This window comes from Microtus ochrogaster, chromosome 6 (genome assembly GCF_000317375.1).
Source record: "Microtus ochrogaster isolate Prairie Vole_2 chromosome 6, MicOch1.0, whole genome shotgun sequence".
In the NCBI taxonomy this organism is placed as follows: domain Eukaryota; kingdom Metazoa; phylum Chordata; class Mammalia; order Rodentia; family Cricetidae; genus Microtus; species Microtus ochrogaster.
The window spans coordinates 19,564,082-19,583,006 of NC_022013.1; the positions used below are offsets into that span (position 1 = coordinate 19,564,082).

Sequence of the window (18,925 nt, forward strand, 5' to 3'; positions counted from 1 at the left end):
GATAGATAGATAGATGATAGATAGATGATAGATAGATAGATAGATAGATAGATAGATAGATAGATAGATAGATAGGCAGGCAGGCAGGCAGGCAGGCAAATGGTAGATAATCCTTCTTACTAAAATAATCACTTTTAAATTCTTGATTGTAATGTCTAACATTATTTACACTAACATATTTACACACACACATACTTTTTCAGTGCCATAGGGTTATGGCAGATTAAAATTTAATTCCAGAATCAATACCAGGGCGTGTTCATGTGAGTAAGGCATACTCAAAGACTTGTTAAAAAAATCTCAAAGCACAATCTTGGGACTTGACAGATGGCTCAGAAGTTAAAAGCACTTGCTCTTGCGAACCCTGGTGTCCTAGGTTTAGATTCCAGCACCAATACTGGGTGGCCCACAACCACCTCTCACTCTAGTTCCAGGGAGTTGAATACCTTCTTCTGGCCTCCATGGGCACCTGCACACATGGGGTGCATAAACAGACAAGCAAATACACACACACACACACACACACACACACACACACACACACACACACACACAAATCCTTAAAAACAGATTGAGCTTTCAACTAATGACATGATTCAGTGGTAGGAAAAGCATTTAGATAGCAAACATTTTATCTGACAAAATTGTTTCAGAACAGAACCTTTGGCAACTGCACTGACATCCTCATAAAACCCAGCTATTAAGGCTACATGGCCAGGACGAGATTCTGTTGGCACGCGTGTGTGAGATACTCCCCAGCTGCCTTCATGCATTATGACGTTCCTAAAAGACAATCGGGATGAACAGTTAACATACGCTAGTATTAAAACTCTCATAAGGCTTTAAGGAAGATCTTTATGTAAGGAGTCAAAAACCAAAAAGTTAATGTTATGATGGAAAGGAATCTCAAAACCCAGTTGATCCCAATCCTATACCGCCCACCAATTCATCATAGTAGCATGAAGGAATCTAGGTAATGTAACAAAGAAAATACTCCCCTATTCCAGAGAAATGAGAGACAAACCACACCCTAGAGTTCTAAGCCACAAAGCAGAGATGTTTGCTAATGGAGGAAAACAATGACATACAGAACGCTACATTGTTAAGTTTTATTTGCTGCAAGGATGGTATATGGCTGTATAAAATGAAGTCTTTGTTCTTAACACATGCAGTACAGTGTTTGGTGGAGAAAAGCCACATTGTCATATTTTCATATTGTTCAGGGGAAAAAAACTAAAAAATTATAATATATACTGACACAGATGAGTGTGTAAAAAAATCACATATTTTTAAGAATAAAAAAAAAAGGCCAGGGATGGAGGTACACAGCCATAATCTGAGGGCTTGGGAGGCAGAAGCAAGCAGATCACTAAGCTTGAGGTCAGCCTGGTCTACCAACGTCCAGGCCAGTCAGACCATGTCTCAGAAAAAAAAAAAAATGTTTTTTTGTTTCAAAAACTGTCAACTGTAAACTAATCAACGCTTATCAATTAATTCATAATACAATCGTTTCTTCAAACTCAATCTACCATTTCTAAGACACACCCGGAGCTTGGTGCCGTCCTTACCTAATAAACGGTGCTCTAGAGTTACCATCTTCATCTAATTCATAAAGAGCATCTGCTCTCAGGCCATCGGCAACAAATAACACTAATCTTTTTGCTGGGGGAGGCAATGGTGTAAACTGAGGAGTCATCCCATGAACCAAAGGAGATGTAAAATAAATGTCAAAGATGGAGGTGAAGAACACAAAATGTACAAGCAATCCCAAAGCAAAAAACAGCAGCATATCCAGAATGAGAGACCTGCAAGAAAAGCCAAAACAGGGAACAAAGTCAGGCTGGACTCGCATGAAAAGGATCTTCAGCATATCTGATGACTTCACACACTGGCGCTGTGTCAGGATATTATATAACTTCTCTCATTTATAATGCTAACAAAAACACTGTTTAACAACTTAAGATAATACTGAAATAAAATATATGCTAAAGTACACCAAGCAAAAAGAAATCAAGTTCATGAGGGCTGGAGAGATGGCTCAGCAGTTAGGAATACTAGGTGCTCTTCCAGATGTCCTGAGTTCAGTTCCCAGCAACCACATGGTGGCTCACAACTATCTATAGTGGGATCTGATGCTCACTTTTGGTATAAAGGTGTACATACAGATAGAGCATTTATAAACAATAATAATAATAATAATAATAATAATAATAGCCATGATGTTTTTTAAAAAATCAAGTTCAATTAGGATTAATAAACTATAACTAATCCAGTTAACTACTAAACAATTAAAATTTAGCAAAGGAGCACAGAACAAAGGTCATATAATTAGTTAGGTAATCACAGAAAATCCTAAATAACACAAAAAATGTAACTCAAGTCACTCTTGGTTGTCCACATGGCACTGTTCCCACTCCTAGAATTAAATTTATTAAATTACTTAAATCTTTAAATTTTTTGAGTTATTTTTTTTTCTACTTTGGTAGTCAGCTTAGAGGTTTGCCTATCTAATCAGCAATAAACTGAATGGGAATCTGCATTCTATCCATTTTGTGAGTGACACACAAGAAGTTAAACTTCATCTGTGCTTCAGAAAATCTATACTCCTTAAATAAACACTTTATTTCCCTAAGTCAATAAAAAGGGTTTTATTTACTCATTAAATGAAATTATTGGTCCTTAAAAAGGAGCACTCGGAAGACCTAGCAGAGATCTGATGAGCTTACAAATGCTAAAGAAAGAAAACCACGCAAAGTGAAATGCCTAAATAATAATGTAAGATAGTAGCCATTAAACCTCAAAGACCAAAGCGTCCATAGAAATGCTTTCAAACTGGCTGTCATTTTGCTTTTGTTGGTAAATGTGTCCAGATTAAGAAATAAAACATGTGCCTTTAATCCCAGCACTTGAGATGCAATGCAGGCGAATCTCTGTGAGTTCGAGGCTAGCCTGGTCTACAAGAGCTAGTTGAAGGACAGGCTCTAAAACTACAGAAAAACCCTGTCTTGAAAAAAACAAACAACAACAAAAAAAAAAAAAAAAAAAAAAAGAGAAAGAAAACATGAGAAGCAGTATTAGGTACATGTAATGACCTTGAGCGGAAAAAGCCACGAGATGAGAATTACAGACACATTTTCTTCTCCCTGGTCTGAAGAATCAAATGTCACATGGATTCATGTGTAAATGTCCTGTAAAGAGAAAAGAGACAGTATAAATGTGCTTATCAAAAAAGAAAAGAGACAGTATAAATGTGCTTATCAAAAACAAATTAAAAAAAATAAAATGAGCCAAAAGGTCAAAATATTTTTTTCTAAGGGAATTTAGGGTGAACAAACTAAACAAAGACTAATTTTGCAATCTAATCTCTCAGTGCAATGCTTGCTTCTTTCCAAATTTATATGATCATTAAACTACACAGTGGGTACCATCAAGACAATGGAATTCTGAATATTAATAATTGAAACACAGAAAAATTACCTTAATGAGCCAGCAGTTGTCATGACCCCTTGGAAGTCTGAGGACTCTTCACAGGGTTAACAGAAAACCACTAGAAAATACAGATGGTTACATTATGAGATGTAACAATAGCAAAATTGCAAATATTTGTGAACAGTTTCTTTTAAAAAATTATCTTGTTGGTGGGCGGTAGTGGTGCATTCTTTAATCCCAGCACTTAGGAGGCAGAAGCAGGTGGATTTCTGTGAGTTTCGGTCAGCCTGGTCTAGAGAGTGAGTTTCAGGACACCCAAGGCTACACAGAGAAACCTTGCCTTAAAAAAAAAAAAAAACAAAAATAAATAAATAAGTGGATTGGTGAATGAATGTATAAATAAATAAATAAATAAAATATACCCCTTCTCCATTTTTATGGAGATAAACATTTCTATATATTTTAAAAATAGATATTTTTATTTTATTTTTATTTTTTTTTTTTGGTTTTTCGAGACAGGGTTTCTCTGTGGCTTTGGAGCCTGTCCTGGAACTAGCTCTGTAGACCAGGCTAACATTTGGAATGTTTTAATACCGTTTAGGGTTTGTGTGCATGTGCGTGTATGCTCACACATGCACATGCAAGCCATGTCACAAACATGTAGAAGAGAAGGCAACTCTGAATGCAAACACTAGTCCTTAGAGTCCCTGGCAAGGCCTTTACCTACAGGGTGCTGACCCCGCTATTCATTTTTCCTTGAGCGTCCTTAAAACAAACTTCCCATGTATCGCGTACCATTATCACATTTTGTCCTGTAAATGCATCTTTGCTAACAAATCCCAAATTGAAAAACACTTAAGTAGTTTTGTATAGTGATATATTATTTGTATTTAATAAATAAATCTTGCCTGAAGAACAGAGGCAAAGCTAAAGCCACTAGAGGTCAGGAAATGGTGGCACATTCCTTTAATCCTAGGATTTGGAAGACCGAATCAAAAGGATCTCTGTGAGTTCAAGGTCACCTTGGGCTACTCAAGATCAAGGCAGAAACAAACACAGGTAGTTGTGGCTCACACCTTTAGTCCCAGTCCTAGGGAGTCACACACCCAGAACTAGAGGGAATATTCACGGGAGGAAAGAGAGGCTTAGTCTCCTTAGTCTGCAGTTGCCCAGCCTTGGTAAAGGTAAGACTTCTCTAGTAGCTTGGCTGCTTTGCTTTTCTGTTTTTCGGGTTGAACCCCAATTTGTCTCTCGATTTTTATCATTAATGCTCTAGTTTGTCCTCCAGTTTTGACTATCAATAGCAGTCATGTGATTTAAAAATGTATATGTAGGCTTTGGATTTAGCTCAGCAGACTTATCTGTTCAGTACATAACTATAGGTTCGATGACTTAATGTCTGCTTTTGTCACTTTGCGATCATTCAAGGACAGCAGGAAAGGTCACCCTTTGCATCCATTACAGTTCTGTGCAAAGACTCAACTGTTTGCTGAATAAATCATTTAGAATTAAGTTTCAATACCAATATGTCCAACAGCCACTAGAGGTCGCCTTGCTCCTCTGTGTTTCCTGAAAAAAAATCTGTGAAGTTCCAAAGATATTTTCAAAACAAACACAAAAAGGCCCATGTTTTATGTTTAAGTAACATTATACATGAAGTTTCAGTGACTTGAAAGTATGAATATTTACCCAATCACATTTATCTCAAGCAATATTGCCATATAACATTTTTCTCTAAAGGGAATCACTTTTTATTCACATTTATTAAAAAGTAAAATTAAAAATTAAATTGTTTGAACCTTCCAAATAAATGCATAACTATAAAAATTAAAGCATGCATATTCCCTCCCCTGTTCAAAAATATAGTTTACATCTGTTTTGTTTAACCAGAAAAGGGGAAATGGTGTAAGACTCCTTCTGTATATGTGTTGCTTTCATTGGTTAATCAATAAAGAAACTGCTTGGCCTGATAGGGCAGAACTTGGGTAGGCAGAGTAGACAGAACTGAATGCTGGGAAGAAGGGCAGAGTGGCAGAATGCCATGGATCCCCTGCCTGGGACGGACGCTGGTTAGAATCTTGCCTGTAAACCAGTTATGTGGCCATACACAGATTAATGAAAATGGGTTAAATTAAGATGTAAGAATTAGCCAATAAAAAGTTAGAGCTAATGGGCCAGGCAGTGTTTAAATGAATACAGTTTCTGTGTGATTATTTCGGGTGTAAGCTAGCAGGGCAGCCGGGACGAAAAGCAGGCCCTCTCTCCTTGTAACACCTGTGGGATATTTACCACCATCAACTAAACACTAATAAAGTATTAGACACTATCAAACATTAAATCAACAAAATGCAAACATTTATAATGTTATTGGTGGTAATTTAAGACTATTAAATCCTCGAATAATTTTAACACATAAATGATTAAAAGTGAGCCAGGAAGTGACAGCACACACCTTTAATCCCAGCACTCAGGGAGGCAGAGGCAGGCGGATTTCTGTGAGTTTGAGGCCAACCTGGTCTACAGAGTAAGTTCCAGGACAGTCAAGGCTACACAGAGAAACTGTGTCTTGGGAAAAAAATTACGGTGTTTTTTTTAAAAAAATCTTTTATATTTCTATTGCTAAGAGACAAATGTCAACTACTATCTTTATTCAGATGTCAGCCTAAAAGGCTTTGATCTGGGTCAGTCTTCCAATGGAGAAAGAAAATTTTCAACAGCTATTAATATAAGTAGAAGTCAGAAATTCTTAATATCCCAGTATATGCATTAAAGCAATTCATGCACAATACGGAGAAATAAAGTTACCCTACGGGGCCAGGCGGTGGTGGCACATGCCTTTAATCCCAGCACTCTGGAGGCAGAGGCAGGTGGATCTCTGTGAGTTCGAGGCCAGCCTGATCTACAAGAGCTAGTTCCAGGACAGACTCCAAAGCTATGGAGAAACCCTGTCTCGAAAAAAAAAAAAAACCAAAACCAAAACCAAAAACACAAAAAGATACCCTACGGGAAGACTGGTCAGTTGATTTCCTGAGCAATACAGTTATACAAACAAGCCTGCAGTTACAGGATAAGAACTAGAAATCTAATTACAGATGTGCATACCAGACACAGAAGAACTCAAATGGTCAACCTAAGACTCAGAGGCAAACACTTCAAATCTATATTCTATTTGCACTTTAGAATCCAGACCCTAGATTAAAGCTGCTGCCTCTCTCGGTCCTCCTGAATAAAATGCTTTTCCGGGCTCCCTTAGCATTGGTACTTGTGTTTTAAAACCTGCCAACTGTCCTCAGTATCCAATACTCCACTAATTAATTCCTGGCCACACTAACATCTGCTGCAGACCAGGCTCCATGACAAGAGCATTCACAATTCTAGGTCCATCATCCACCTGGGCAGACCAATGCAAGCAAAGCTCAAGCATTTCCAGTGTCACCTAATAAGTAATGTGCGTAGGCTCCTCTGTCATCGTCAGTACATCAAAGATCCCGAGGGTAGCTTCCCAAACTTTCTCATTACAAAGAAGGAAAAAGTGGACATAACAATGCATTTCTGCTTGTGTCTTTCCCATGCCATTCACTAATACTCCATTTCAAAATTTGGTTTTTATTCTCTTTGACAATCTCAAAGTAAGGATTGATAATCCCTTTTGCTAAGAAATGTGAAACACAATACAATATTGGCCATTTTATACTATTTCCGTATTGAAGATTTTTTTTTCAGATTCATTAACAAATGGTACAGAACAGTATTTACCAGAAGAATTGGAAGCCAAAGCTTTATTTAAATAACAACAAAATCCTTACTACTATCTTTCAATTATCTTACAATGCAACAAGGTTCCTTACATTCTTTCACAATTCAGAGTATCTTTCTCCCTAGCTCCCTGTCCCCTAGTCCCAACTTAAACCATCTATGCCCACTTCCTTACTCCTCCTCCCATGTAGTGATAGTTCATTTGTATTTTAACAAATAAAGTTTGAAGACCAGAACGCAAAACGGTCACACTAGTCATCCATAAAGGTCAGGTAGTGCTTTAATCCCAGCAGCCACACTAGTTAGCCATAGAGGCCGGGCAGTGGTGTTACAGGCCTTTAATCCCAGCACCAGAGAGGCATATAAGGCAGGGTGAGACAGGAACTCGCTCTTTTTCAGTCTGAAGTTTTCACAAAGGTAAAAGCTCTCTAGTGGCTTGGCTGCTTTGCTTCTCAATCTTTCTCTGGGTTTTTATTATTTGTGCTACAACTGGTGCCAAACATGGGGTCCGAAACCACAACCCTGAGATTAAAAGTCTCACGCTCTGCTGATTCATGCTACACTCCCTCCTTCATATCACATGTAACACTATTTAAAAGCTTCTAAGAAAATGCAAACAACAATAATAACAATGACAAAAAACTCTCAAAGTCTCGTTCAAATGAAATTGTAGTTTATTGATTAAACTGAAATAAAAGCCTACACTTAGCTTCTGGCATACTTCACATGTAAACCAATAGCCGTTTCTAAAGTCATATAACAATGCTCTATTTTTACCTTCCACAAAGATAAGGGGGCAGTTGAGGGCTTCACTGTGACAGAGCAGGCAATTAGCACAGCTGCATACTAATTGTATTGTCTGTTAGGAGTTGTTTAGTTGGGAAATTAAAGCAAGGAAAAAGTGGCAAGCTGTGTGTAACAAAATGAAATAGCATCTGTGGGGTCTTTCAGTCCAATACTAATGGCTGGGAAACATCTCCTTATCACCTCGGCCAACAATCAAGGAATAACACAAAAGATAAACGATCTTCCAAACTTAGGAGTATAGTTCTGTGCTAACGTTTCATAAAGAAAATCAACTCTTTCTACAACGTGCAATTTTTTTTTTTAAATCGTTAAGCTCCACAATCCAAACCTTGATTCTAGCCTAAATAAACTCAGAAAAGTTTCAGGGGATTGTGGGAAAGAATGGGTGATGCTAGTGCCACTGAATGTGTCCTACTGGAATGGAATGACCAGGTCATCAAGGCTGCCCAGACTAAAGTTTACAAATTTCTAATGGTAGATTGAGATTAACAGTTTGAAATTTTCCTTTGGCGCAAACCGTACGTTAGTTCCAAGGGTTTACGGAGCACTGAGTTTGTCGTCCAAGTCCAAGCAGTTCACAGATGAGTGCAAAAGCAACTGGAAACTCGAGTGCAATTTCCGTTGAGGCTTTATCTGAACCCCGCAGCTCTCTAGGTCTAATTCTGGAGACCGAGGGGCCGCCCACTCCTAACTGCAAGGAAGTCATGCGCTCGCTAGACCTCCAAGAACGGAAGAGCAAAGAGCAAGATTCTGACTACTCCCCATGGCACTTACTATCTGGGCAGAGACAGCAAACAGCTGCAAAAAAGCTTGAAGGGAGTTACGAGCGTGAGGTCACCGTGCTGGTGCGGCCACACCTCAAGTGCAAGGGTCTCGGGACTTTACCTGGGGCTTATCCGGCTGAGGTCGGGTCTCGGGAACCTTCTCTGCACGAAGTCAGGACCCGGGCATGAAAGTCCCAGAAAGGCTCCTAGCCCTCCCAAAGCACAGCTAAGCTTTGCCCCTCAGCCACCTGCACCCCTGCAACACCAGGGAACGCCCCCAAGTTGCCCAGGCCTCCCCAACTGTCGCGATACCTCCAGCGAGCCCCCAGAAGCGCCAGCCAATCTCCGATGGGCTATGGGCGTGGCTTTAGTTTGAGTCCGGAGCGGGTCCTTCAATCTTCCTACTCCTGGGCCTGAAGTGGGTGGAGCTGAGGCGGGGACGGGGCGGGGCGAGGACGGGACACAAACCAGTTCTCGCGAGACTAGAGACCAGGAAGACGCCTGCAGAGCCGGCTGCTAGTGCAGCGGCGACTGAGGCTGCAGGTGCTGCTGCATCCCTGCCTCCTACCTCCCAGTCCGGACTAGTCTGTAGGTGAGAAGAAGGGACGCGGTCCGCCCTGGCTGTTTAGGTGCTCGGTGGCTCCCGGGATCTAACGGGGATTCAGATTGCGGCCTGTCGGGCCAGGCAGGGAAGCACCCACACTCCTGACAGTAAGATGGCGGCGATGGCGCCCGGAGGTGGTGGCAGTGGCGGCGGAGTAAATCCATTCCTTAGCGATTCCGATGAGGACGACGACGAGGTAGCGGCGACCGAGGAGCGGCGGGCAGGACTTCGGCTGGGTGCTGCGGTAGGCCTGGATCCTGGCTCTGCGGACTCGCTGTCGCCACAGGACCCTATGGCCCCTGGGAGCAGCGCGCGACCGGGGCTCCCGGTGGAGTCGGCCGCCCCTCCGGCGGCCCTGGGGGGCAGCGGGGAGACCCCTGCCCGATTGTCAATCGATGCCATCGCCGCCCAGCTGTTGCGCGATCAGTACTTGCTGACTGCCCTGGAGCTGCACACAGAGCTGTTGGAGAACGGCCGCGAGCTACCACGGCTGCGCGATTACTTCTCCAATCCTGGCAACTTCGAGAGGCAGAGTGGGACTCCACCAGGGATGGGGGCGCCTGGGATCCCTGGAGCATCAGGCGTTGGAAGCGCTGGAGGTCGGGAACCGAGTACGACGTCGGGCGGTGGGCAGCTCAGTAAGTAGCCGCAGCCTGTCACACCTGCAGGCCTGGTATTAGAAGAATCACTGTGCTCTTGAGGGTTTTTGTGTGCGGGCTGCGAGGCTAGGGTCGTTTTGAGAAGCGAGACAATATTGAGCGAGGTGGGTGGTGCCCTGCGTAGTGGAAGCAAGGGGATCCCTCTGTAGCTGTCTTTGTATTGGCTCTGATCTTTGGCAGGTGTTGCACTGCTCCCCCCCCTCCCCACCCCCACCCTACCCCCGTTGGTATTGGGGCCCATAACATCAAGAGTTTTCTGTTTATTGGCAATTATGGCCCTCTAGAAAACTTCCTTATTGGGCAATTTGGTCTAGGCATTTTTCCTTTTTCCCCACAGTCTCTTGAATCATACTACCAGGAAATAATGTTTCTTAGTAATTCTTTGGTTCGCTGAAGAACTGAAAAAAGAATGGCATAGGAAATGGCAGCGCACTGTACTGCTGTTAGGGTCACTGAAGACCTTTTCTCTTTGGAAGACTTAATTTAAAAATTGTTTTTTTCCATTATTTTGTATATTAATTTATGCTAATAAAAAGAAGGAAATGGGATTTCTCTGCTTCGTTGGATGTGTTCTGTTTAAACAATATCAACATAACTTAATTTCACTACCCTAAATTTGGTAGGGTTCAATTTACAGGAAGGCTATGGAACAAACCAAGGATCTTCTGCCACCTTTTTGTCACCATACCACCACTGTGTAGGCTTTTTTCTCTGAATAAGCGAATCTATTTTTTTCTTCTTACATCATTTTTAGCAGCAGAGTAATCACTGATATAGCCATTATTTATATATAAGTTTTATATGAGGATTCTCAGTTTTCTTTTTGAGAGACATCAAATTTTTCCCACACCGATGCTAATACTTTGGTGTGTTTTGTGAGGCCAACCGGAATTTACTAACAAATCAGCCTAATTGATTTCTCTAAGTGTCTGTACTTTTGAATGATTCCAGAGGATGTAAATTGCTAACATTTGATGTAGTAGAACTGGAAAGGGTGCATTTTCTATCAAGGGAACTCCTAGGCATATTTCCTTCTTTTATACCTGTCTAAATTATCTAATAAGTATCACCTGACAAACTCCCTCATCAGGACCTGGGCCAAATGTCCCTTTTATAGTACTTTATATGCATCCCAGACTTAGTTTTAACCTACATCATAGCCTTTGGTCTTTTGTATGGCAGTAATGATTTAACAGTCATTTCACCTGTTAGCTTGGAGTTTCTGCCTCTCTTTTCCCAGGACTGAGATTTAAACCCAGGGCCTTGTATCTTATGAACAAACTGTTCTATCTCCCCAGTTTTGTGCGTGCGTGCATGTGTGTCTGAACGAGAGGATGACTACTGATCAGAAGATGAGGACTTTTCATATCTTTTCTTTTAAGTGGCAGTTCTAGGATTTGAACTCAGATCTCTATCTTAACATTCATTCTACCACAGCTACTGTATTCTGATACAACTCAAGAAAAGTTAGGCTGTTTCAGTATATGATCAAGCAAAGTATCTAATAATTCAGAATATGTCTTCACTCAAAATAGTCAAGCAGGTGATACAGAATTCATAATTTAAAGGATGAATTGAGAAAGCATAGCCCCATAGTGAAGGGAAGATGCATGATCTGCCAGGAGTATCACTCCATTAAGGTAGCCACAGTACATAGCATTAACCTCAAAGTCAGGACAGTCAGACTGTGCATGTGATTGTAAGTTCTCCAGGGTAATTGGTTTAGCCTCCACAGAGGAGCAAGCACATTTGTAGTAGAATATTTTTTATTCTTTTATTCTATCAGAATTTCATACAATATATTTTGATCATATCCATGTTCCATTCCTTCCCCTAACTCCTCACCCATCCAACTTCAAGTTACCTTCCCTTCTTTTTATATAACCCACCAGTCTTTTATGCTGCCAAAAATTCATGGGTGTGAGCCCCTTCACTAGAGCGTGGTTTCCCTACCAGAGACCATATCCTTAATGAACTGACTCTTCCCCCAGAAACCATCGATTGTCCCTGACTCCTCAGGTAGTTGTGTGGACTTGTGAGCCCCTCCCTACTCCTTGTTGGAATGTGGATTGGCTTGATCTTGTGCAGGTCTTGTTCAGGGCAACCACAGCAGCTATGAGTTCATTGGGCTGGGTCCTGATGAGGGAGCTATCATTAGTCCTATCATGTCCAAAAGACAATTTTTTTACTAGTTCTCCCTGTAACGGCATAAATGAATGCAGACAGATTGTAAAAATATATACAGCTGGGGCTGGAGAGATGGCTCAGAGGTTAAGAGCAATTGCCTGCTCTTCCAAAGGTCCTGATTTCAATTCCCAGCAACCACATGGTGGCTCCCAACCATCTGTAATGGGGTCTGATGCCCTCTTCTGGCCTGCAGGCATACACACCGACAGAATATTGTATACATAATAAATAAATAAAATAAACATTTAAAAAAATATATACAGCTTTAATGGGGAAATAGACTTACAGACCCACAGGTTCCTGCAGAGAACAGGAAAACAGAAGGGGCAGCAGGCTCACGCTCACCAGGTTTATATGTAAACATTAGCCCGAAGTGAACACACCCCCTAATGGGCTGGGCTTATCCCTACATCTCCCCAGCCTCTGGCTCTTTGGATCTTTCTTCCCCCCTATTTTCCAATAGTCCCATGAGGCTTTGGGAGATATTTGCATTTGTGGTAGAGCACTCTACTGGGGTTATCTAATCAATTGTGAGTTTCTACTTCACTACCAGCCAGATCCAAGTACATTTATCAACTATTCTGAATCAAGTTATCACATGAGGCCAATTCAGCTTGTATGTTTGGTTTCAGCCAACAAGCTTAGCTGCATGATTGCATGTGATTTTTCTGGTGACAGAGCGTGGCTCAGCCTCAAGGAGAATAAAACGAAGTTGTAAGCATGGGTGTAATCTTCCAGATTGTCTCACCCATTGCAAAAGTACAAGTCAGATTGTTTTTAAAACCTGCTAGTCCTGTTGTGGAGGTGTAAGATTGTTCAAAGTAGTGTCATCAAATTTTTATGTTATTTTTGCCATCTCTCAGCTCTGTATTTGTGTGCTGCCTTAGTTCATACTTTCAGCTTGATTCTGAACCACCAACTTTACCCTGATTTTGTGGCTTGATGTCATCCTCTCGTTATTCTATCTTTGTTCCACTTTACTATTACTAGTTACTGCTGTTAACACAGGTGTACATTTCCTTGTACTGGGATACAAAGTGAAGCAAACAGTCCTGTGCACCATGTAGGAAAGATTATCAGAGAAAAAGTATGAACTGGAGCCGGTGTTGGTGTGCATGCCTTAATCCTAGCACTCGGGAGGCAGAAGAAGACAGATCTCCAAGTTCAAGGCCCGCCTGGTATACAAAGTGAGTTCAAGGACAACCAGGATTACACAGAGAAACCCTGTCTCAAACAAAACAAAACAAAATGAAATAGAATAGAATATAGTAGAAAGGCAAGGAATATAAACATCATAGTTAAGGGAATATGTCACAAATAAAACGGCACTTGTGGAACTTACAAGAAGAGATGGAGAAGTGCAGAGGCTATGAAAGCCTCAATGCAAGGTAATTAAAATTAATCTTTTCCTTGGCTTATTTTTATTTAATGTGTATTTGTGTGTACCCACAAGCAGAGGCCAGAGAACAACTATGCAGAGTTAGTTTTCTTTATAGCTGGACAACTAATAATGACGCAACAACATCAAATGTACATATAAATAAAGCTACTTTTGCTTGTGATTTACAGAGCCACTCTGCGTATCTTATATTCAGCACGTATATAATAGATTTAGTTCTCAGCCTTGACAAAGTTAAGAACAGGTTTGCTCTTTTTACAACTATGGTGCCTCATTAGTTGCCCAGCTATAAAGTGAATTATTAAGAAGTTACACAGGAGACATGCTGGTCTATGAAGAAACACTTTGTGGCTACAGCATTGTGTATTAGCATGTACTTACTCTGTGGTATTTTGTTTTGATTTTGGATAGATTCTCTAATCATGTTTTGAGAAGAAGTCCTGGGTTCAAATGATTACCCTACCTCAGTTTCCCAAGTAGGTAGAATGGCAAGTGTATGTCATATTTCACATCTGGTTGCATTCTTTTTTAGCAAAAGAGGTTAATTTTTCCAAAATTTCCCTCAAGTATTAGACCGTTTGGAATATAATAGACACTTGCTTGTCCTAAAAAAGAACTCTCTGGTTAATAGCCCTGATCATGTTTCTGTGTTGCACAGTCCAGAAGCCATGTTAGTAACAGGACTTCTACAGAAATTGCTTAAAATTTGCTTTTAAAATTTGTGGCTAAATCCAAAAAAACCATACTTACCTTGGACCTACAATATAGACTACTAGTCTTCAAATCCAAAATACTTTTGCTTACAAACTCTGTTACAGTTTAATCAGAATTAGCATTACTTTTTTCCATAAATAACTATTTTATTTCAAGATGGAATAAATTTTAATGAATTGAAATATTTTTAATTAATTTTATGTATATGGGTGTTTCGCCTGCATGGATGTCTGGGCATCACATGTGTGCATGATTCCTCACAGAGGTCAGAAGCCATCAGATCTCCAAGAATGGAGTTGCAGGCAGTTGTAAACCACCATGTGGAAATCAAATCTAAGTCCTCTGCAGAAGCAAGAAATACTCTTAACCACTGAGCCATCTCTTCAGTGCTAATATTTTTCTTCTATGACATTATAATCATTATTTTTTAAGATACCACAGCAATTTTTTCCTATTATAAAATGTAAAATTATTGGCTTGTAACTATAAAAAATATAAGGACTAGGTTTATAACTTTGTGCTAAAACAGTTGCCAAGCGAGCATGCGTGAGGCGCTAGGTTTGACTCCAGCACTATTCATCTCCCCCAAAAAGGGGGGGGGGGGAAGGAACTTTTTTACGGCAAGTAGTATTCACTTTGTAGATCAGGCTGCCTAAAATTCAACTATATGACTACGTCTATCTCTCAGTGCTTAAATTAAAAGTGTAAACCGCTAATTCCCAGCAAGAGTATATTTTTCAGTGGCTATAATCATACCAAGTTAAAAATCAAATTGTGTTTGCCTTCCTCAAAGTTCTTCCCTGTTATATAGGTAAGTTCTTTAAACTTAAAAAGAATAATACTACCAGTATAACAGAAGAATAATGATTGTATCATGACTAAAAAGGTTCTAGTCTAGACATTAATGTATATCTAAAAATATTAGGAAGAAAAAGATGAGTGCTTAACATAAAATATGTTTACCTGAGGCTGGGATGTTAGAACCTATGCCAATAATCCGAGAGTTCGTAAGATGGAGACTGGGGGAATACTTGAGAGTTTAAGGCTGGCCCGGGCTACATAGGGAGACCCTGTCTCAAACCAAAAAAAAGTTATGTGAAATCAACAGTCAACATAATTCTATTATTCCTTTAAAATCAGGTGTGAAACAGAATTCTGGCGTCATAACACCGGAATATTTCTTGGTAAAGATCCTCCTTGTGGTCACGCATGCACAGGTTGGAGACATCAGAATTGTGGATAAGGACCTATTTGTTACTTTTCCTATTGCTGTGATAAAATACCCTGACCAAAAAACAACTTAAAGAAGGAAGGGTTTATTTCAACTTACAGTTTTAGGGTTCATCATAGTGGCAGGACCCTGAGGCAGCTGGTCACATTATTCAGGAAACAAAAGGAGGTGGATGCTCATGGTTAGCTCACTTTCTCCTTTTTATACAACTCAGGATCCTAGCCCAGAGAATGGTGCCACTCACAGTGGATGAATCTTCCATCTTCATTTAATCTCATCATGATAATCCTATACAGATGCTTATAGACGCTGGTCTCCCAGGTGATTCTAGGGCCTGTCCAGCGGCTAATTAAGTTGCATGTCGCAAGCAGTATATTTTTCCTTGGATTTTTTTTAACGTGTATTGAGTGTTCATTAGAAGTCAATATTTTAAAATAATATTTCTACCTTTTGATCTAAAACTTAGTAAGATTTATAAATCTTGAGTAAAGAGTATAGTTTGATGGGTTTTTTATTATTGAAAATATTTTTCATGAAATGTATTTTGATGTTTTTCACCCTCTCCCAATTCCTCCTGGGCCCTTCCCACCTTCCTACATACCCAACTTTATGTTTTCTCTCTCTAAAATATATATAGAAAAACAATTACACAATACACATACACCCCAAAATATACAAGTCAAAAACCAGAAAATATAAGACAAAGTATTCCGTTGAGCTCATTTTGTGTTGCTCAACTACTCTGGGCACAGGGCTTACCATGAAGTCTGGGCAATATGCCCAGTGAGACTCTATTGAAGGAAACTAATTTTTACTTTGCGGGTGGTTATCAATTGCAGAGAGTCTTGGTTAGATGTCAGACCTTACATTCATGCCACCCTCTCAGTGTCTGAACCTCTGCAGACTTTGGGAATGCTAACTCCCTCTCTGTGAGTTCAGATGTGCATCAATCCTGATTTGTCTGGAAGACAGTTTTCTTGGAGGCTTCCATCACCTCTAGCTCTTGTATGTCTTTCCGTCTTCATCTGCATAAGTTCCTGAGCCTTGAAAGAAGAGGTTTGATGAAGGCATCCCATTTTTGACTGGGTAGTCCAGAGACTCACTGCATATTTTCCAGTTGTAGATCTCTGCGTTAGTACCAATCTACATCAAGAAGCTTCTTTGGTGATAGACACTGCTCTGTAGGTAGGTATAACCGAATGTCATTAGAAGTCATTTTATTGCTGTGTTCTTTTAATAGAAAAATATAGTAAGTTTTCCCCAAGTCCCATAGACTCTTGATAACTTCAGTATTTTCAGGCATGGGTTCCTTCTCATAGAGTGGGTCTTAAATTCAATCAGAAAAAAACAGCCTGGCATTGGCATAAAAACAGATAGGAGAACCAATGGAACCAAATAGAAGACCCGGATATTAGTCCACACACCTTCAAACACCTTATTTTTGACAAAGAAGCAAAAAATATCAAATGGAAAAAAGAAAGCATCAAATGGTGCTGGCATAACTGGATATCAACATGTAGAAAAATGAAAATAGATCCATATCTATCACCATGCACAAAACTCAAGTCCAAATGGATCAAAGACCTCAACATAAAGCCAGCCACAGTGAACCTTATAGAAGAGAAAGTGGGAAATACACTGAACGCATTGGCACAGGAGACCACTTCCTAAATATAACCCCAGCAGCACAGACACTGAGAGAAACAATTAATAAATGGGATCTCTTGAAATTGAAAAGCTTCTGTAAAGCAAAGGACATGGTCAACAAGACAAAACGACAGCCTATAGAATGAGAAAAGATATTCACTAACCCCACGTCAGACAGAGGTCTGATCTCTAAAATATACAAAGAACTCAAGAAATTGGTCATCAAAAGAACAAATATTCTAATTAAAAAAATGGAGTGCAGACCTAAACAGAGAACTCTCAACAGAGGAATCTAAACTGGCTGAAAGACACTTGAGGAAATGTTCAACATCCTTAATCATCAGAGAAATGCAAATCAAAGCAACTCTGAGATTTCATCTTATACCTGTAAGAATGGCCAAGATCAAAAACACTGATGATAACTTATGCTGTAGAGGTTGTGGGTTAAAGAAAACGCTCCTGCATTGCTGGTGGGAGTCCAAGCTGGTACAGCCCCTTTGGATGTCAGTGTGGCAATTTCTCAGAAAATTAGAAAACAACCTTCATCAAGACCCAGTAATACCACTTTTATTTAGGTATATATTCAGAGGATGCCTAATCGTGCCACAAAGACATGTGCTCAACTATGTTCTTAGCAGCATTGTTTGTCATAGTCATAACCTGAAAACAACCTAAATGCCCTTTGACTGAAGAATGAATAAGGAAAATGTGGTACATTTACACAGTGGAGTACTACACAGCAGAAAAAAAAACTACATCTTGAATTTTGCAGGCCAATGGATGGAGCTAGAAAACATTGTGAGTGAGGTAACCCAGACACAGAAAGACAATTATCACATGTACTCACTCATAAGTGGTTTTTAAACATAAAGCAAAGAAAAGCAGCCCACAAATCACAATCCCAGAGAATTTAGATAACAATGAGGACCCTAAGAGAGACATACATCAATCTAATCTACAAGGGAAGTAGAAAAAGACAAGATCTCCTGAGTAAATTGGGAGCATGGGGACCTTGTAAAAGGGTTGAAGGGGAGGGGAGAGGTAGGAAGGGTAGCAGAGAAAAATGTAGAGCTCAATAAAAAATTTAAAAAAATAAAAAAATTCAATCAGATAATAGTTGGTTACTCTTAAAATAATTGTGCTACTGTTATGCCAGTATATCGGCAGGCAGTTTGCTACTGTAAGTTATACTGCTCATAGCTGGGTAATATTGATGATTACTTTTCTCCTGTGGTACTACCTAGAGTGCCATTCAATACCATGTGTACTAGGAAGAAGCTTCTAGTTAGTCAATGGATTGACTTTTCTGTGTTCAATGAGATATGTTTTTATCAATAGGGTTTTTAGCAATAGGCCCTTATCATTTAGTGTGAAATCGTCTAGTGTTTGGATGTTTCCGTGGAGCGACTTTGGCCAATAATTCAAAAATATGTAACTCCTTGCTGGCCCTGAAGGTTTTACCTGCTGGCTATGTGATGTCTGCTTGAGGCATTGTTTCCCTATTATTTGGTGATTGCATTTAGATTTCTTTCGTGTGTGTGTGTGTGTGTGTGTGTGTGTGTGTGTGTGTGTGTGTATGTATGTGTGTGTCAGTAGGTTTCCACCGTGTTTTTCACATGCTCTTTAGTATTAATTATCTCTCCCTGTTTTCGCACTTTACCCTCCTTTTTCAGAGCCCTCCCTATTTAATCTTCCTAGTCTGTCTTCCCTTTGTCTCTCCAGAATAGC

The 18,925-nt window shown here is 40.0% G+C and overlaps 2 protein-coding genes across 7 annotated transcripts in view; one reads left to right on the plus strand and one right to left on the minus strand.

The window, feature by feature from the left end:
- Window positions 1-9,035, minus strand: part of Pign (phosphatidylinositol glycan anchor biosynthesis class N) — a 113,924-nt gene extending 104,889 nt beyond the window's left edge. For 2 of the 3 annotated variants that reach the window (XM_013346689.2, XM_026779800.1), the window contains exons 1-5: window positions 8,878-9,035; window positions 3,478-3,547; window positions 3,093-3,188; window positions 1,569-1,805; window positions 662-783 (exon numbers count right to left, since the gene is read on the minus strand). In XM_013346689.2, the coding sequence (XP_013202143.1) occupies window positions 662-783; window positions 1,569-1,789 (343 nt within the window). In that variant the 5' untranslated portion in view covers window positions 1,790-1,805; window positions 3,093-3,188; window positions 3,478-3,547; window positions 8,878-9,035. Of the gene's footprint in view, window positions 1-661; window positions 784-1,568; window positions 1,806-3,092; window positions 3,189-3,477; window positions 3,548-8,877 lie in introns of those variants that run through there. The other variant, XM_026779799.1, reaches the window with a different exon arrangement.
- A 215-nt stretch (window positions 9,036-9,250) lies between these two features.
- The window catches only part of Relch (RAB11 binding and LisH domain, coiled-coil and HEAT repeat containing), an 84,057-nt gene continuing 74,382 nt past the window's right edge, over window positions 9,251-18,925 (plus strand). For all 4 annotated transcript variants that reach the window (XM_005348287.3, XM_026779687.1, XM_005348288.3 and 1 more), the window contains exon 1: window positions 9,251-9,998. In XM_005348287.3, coding sequence (XP_005348344.1) covers window positions 9,473-9,998 — 526 coding nt within the window. In that variant the 5' untranslated portion in view covers window positions 9,251-9,472. The remainder of the gene's footprint in view (window positions 9,999-18,925) is intronic.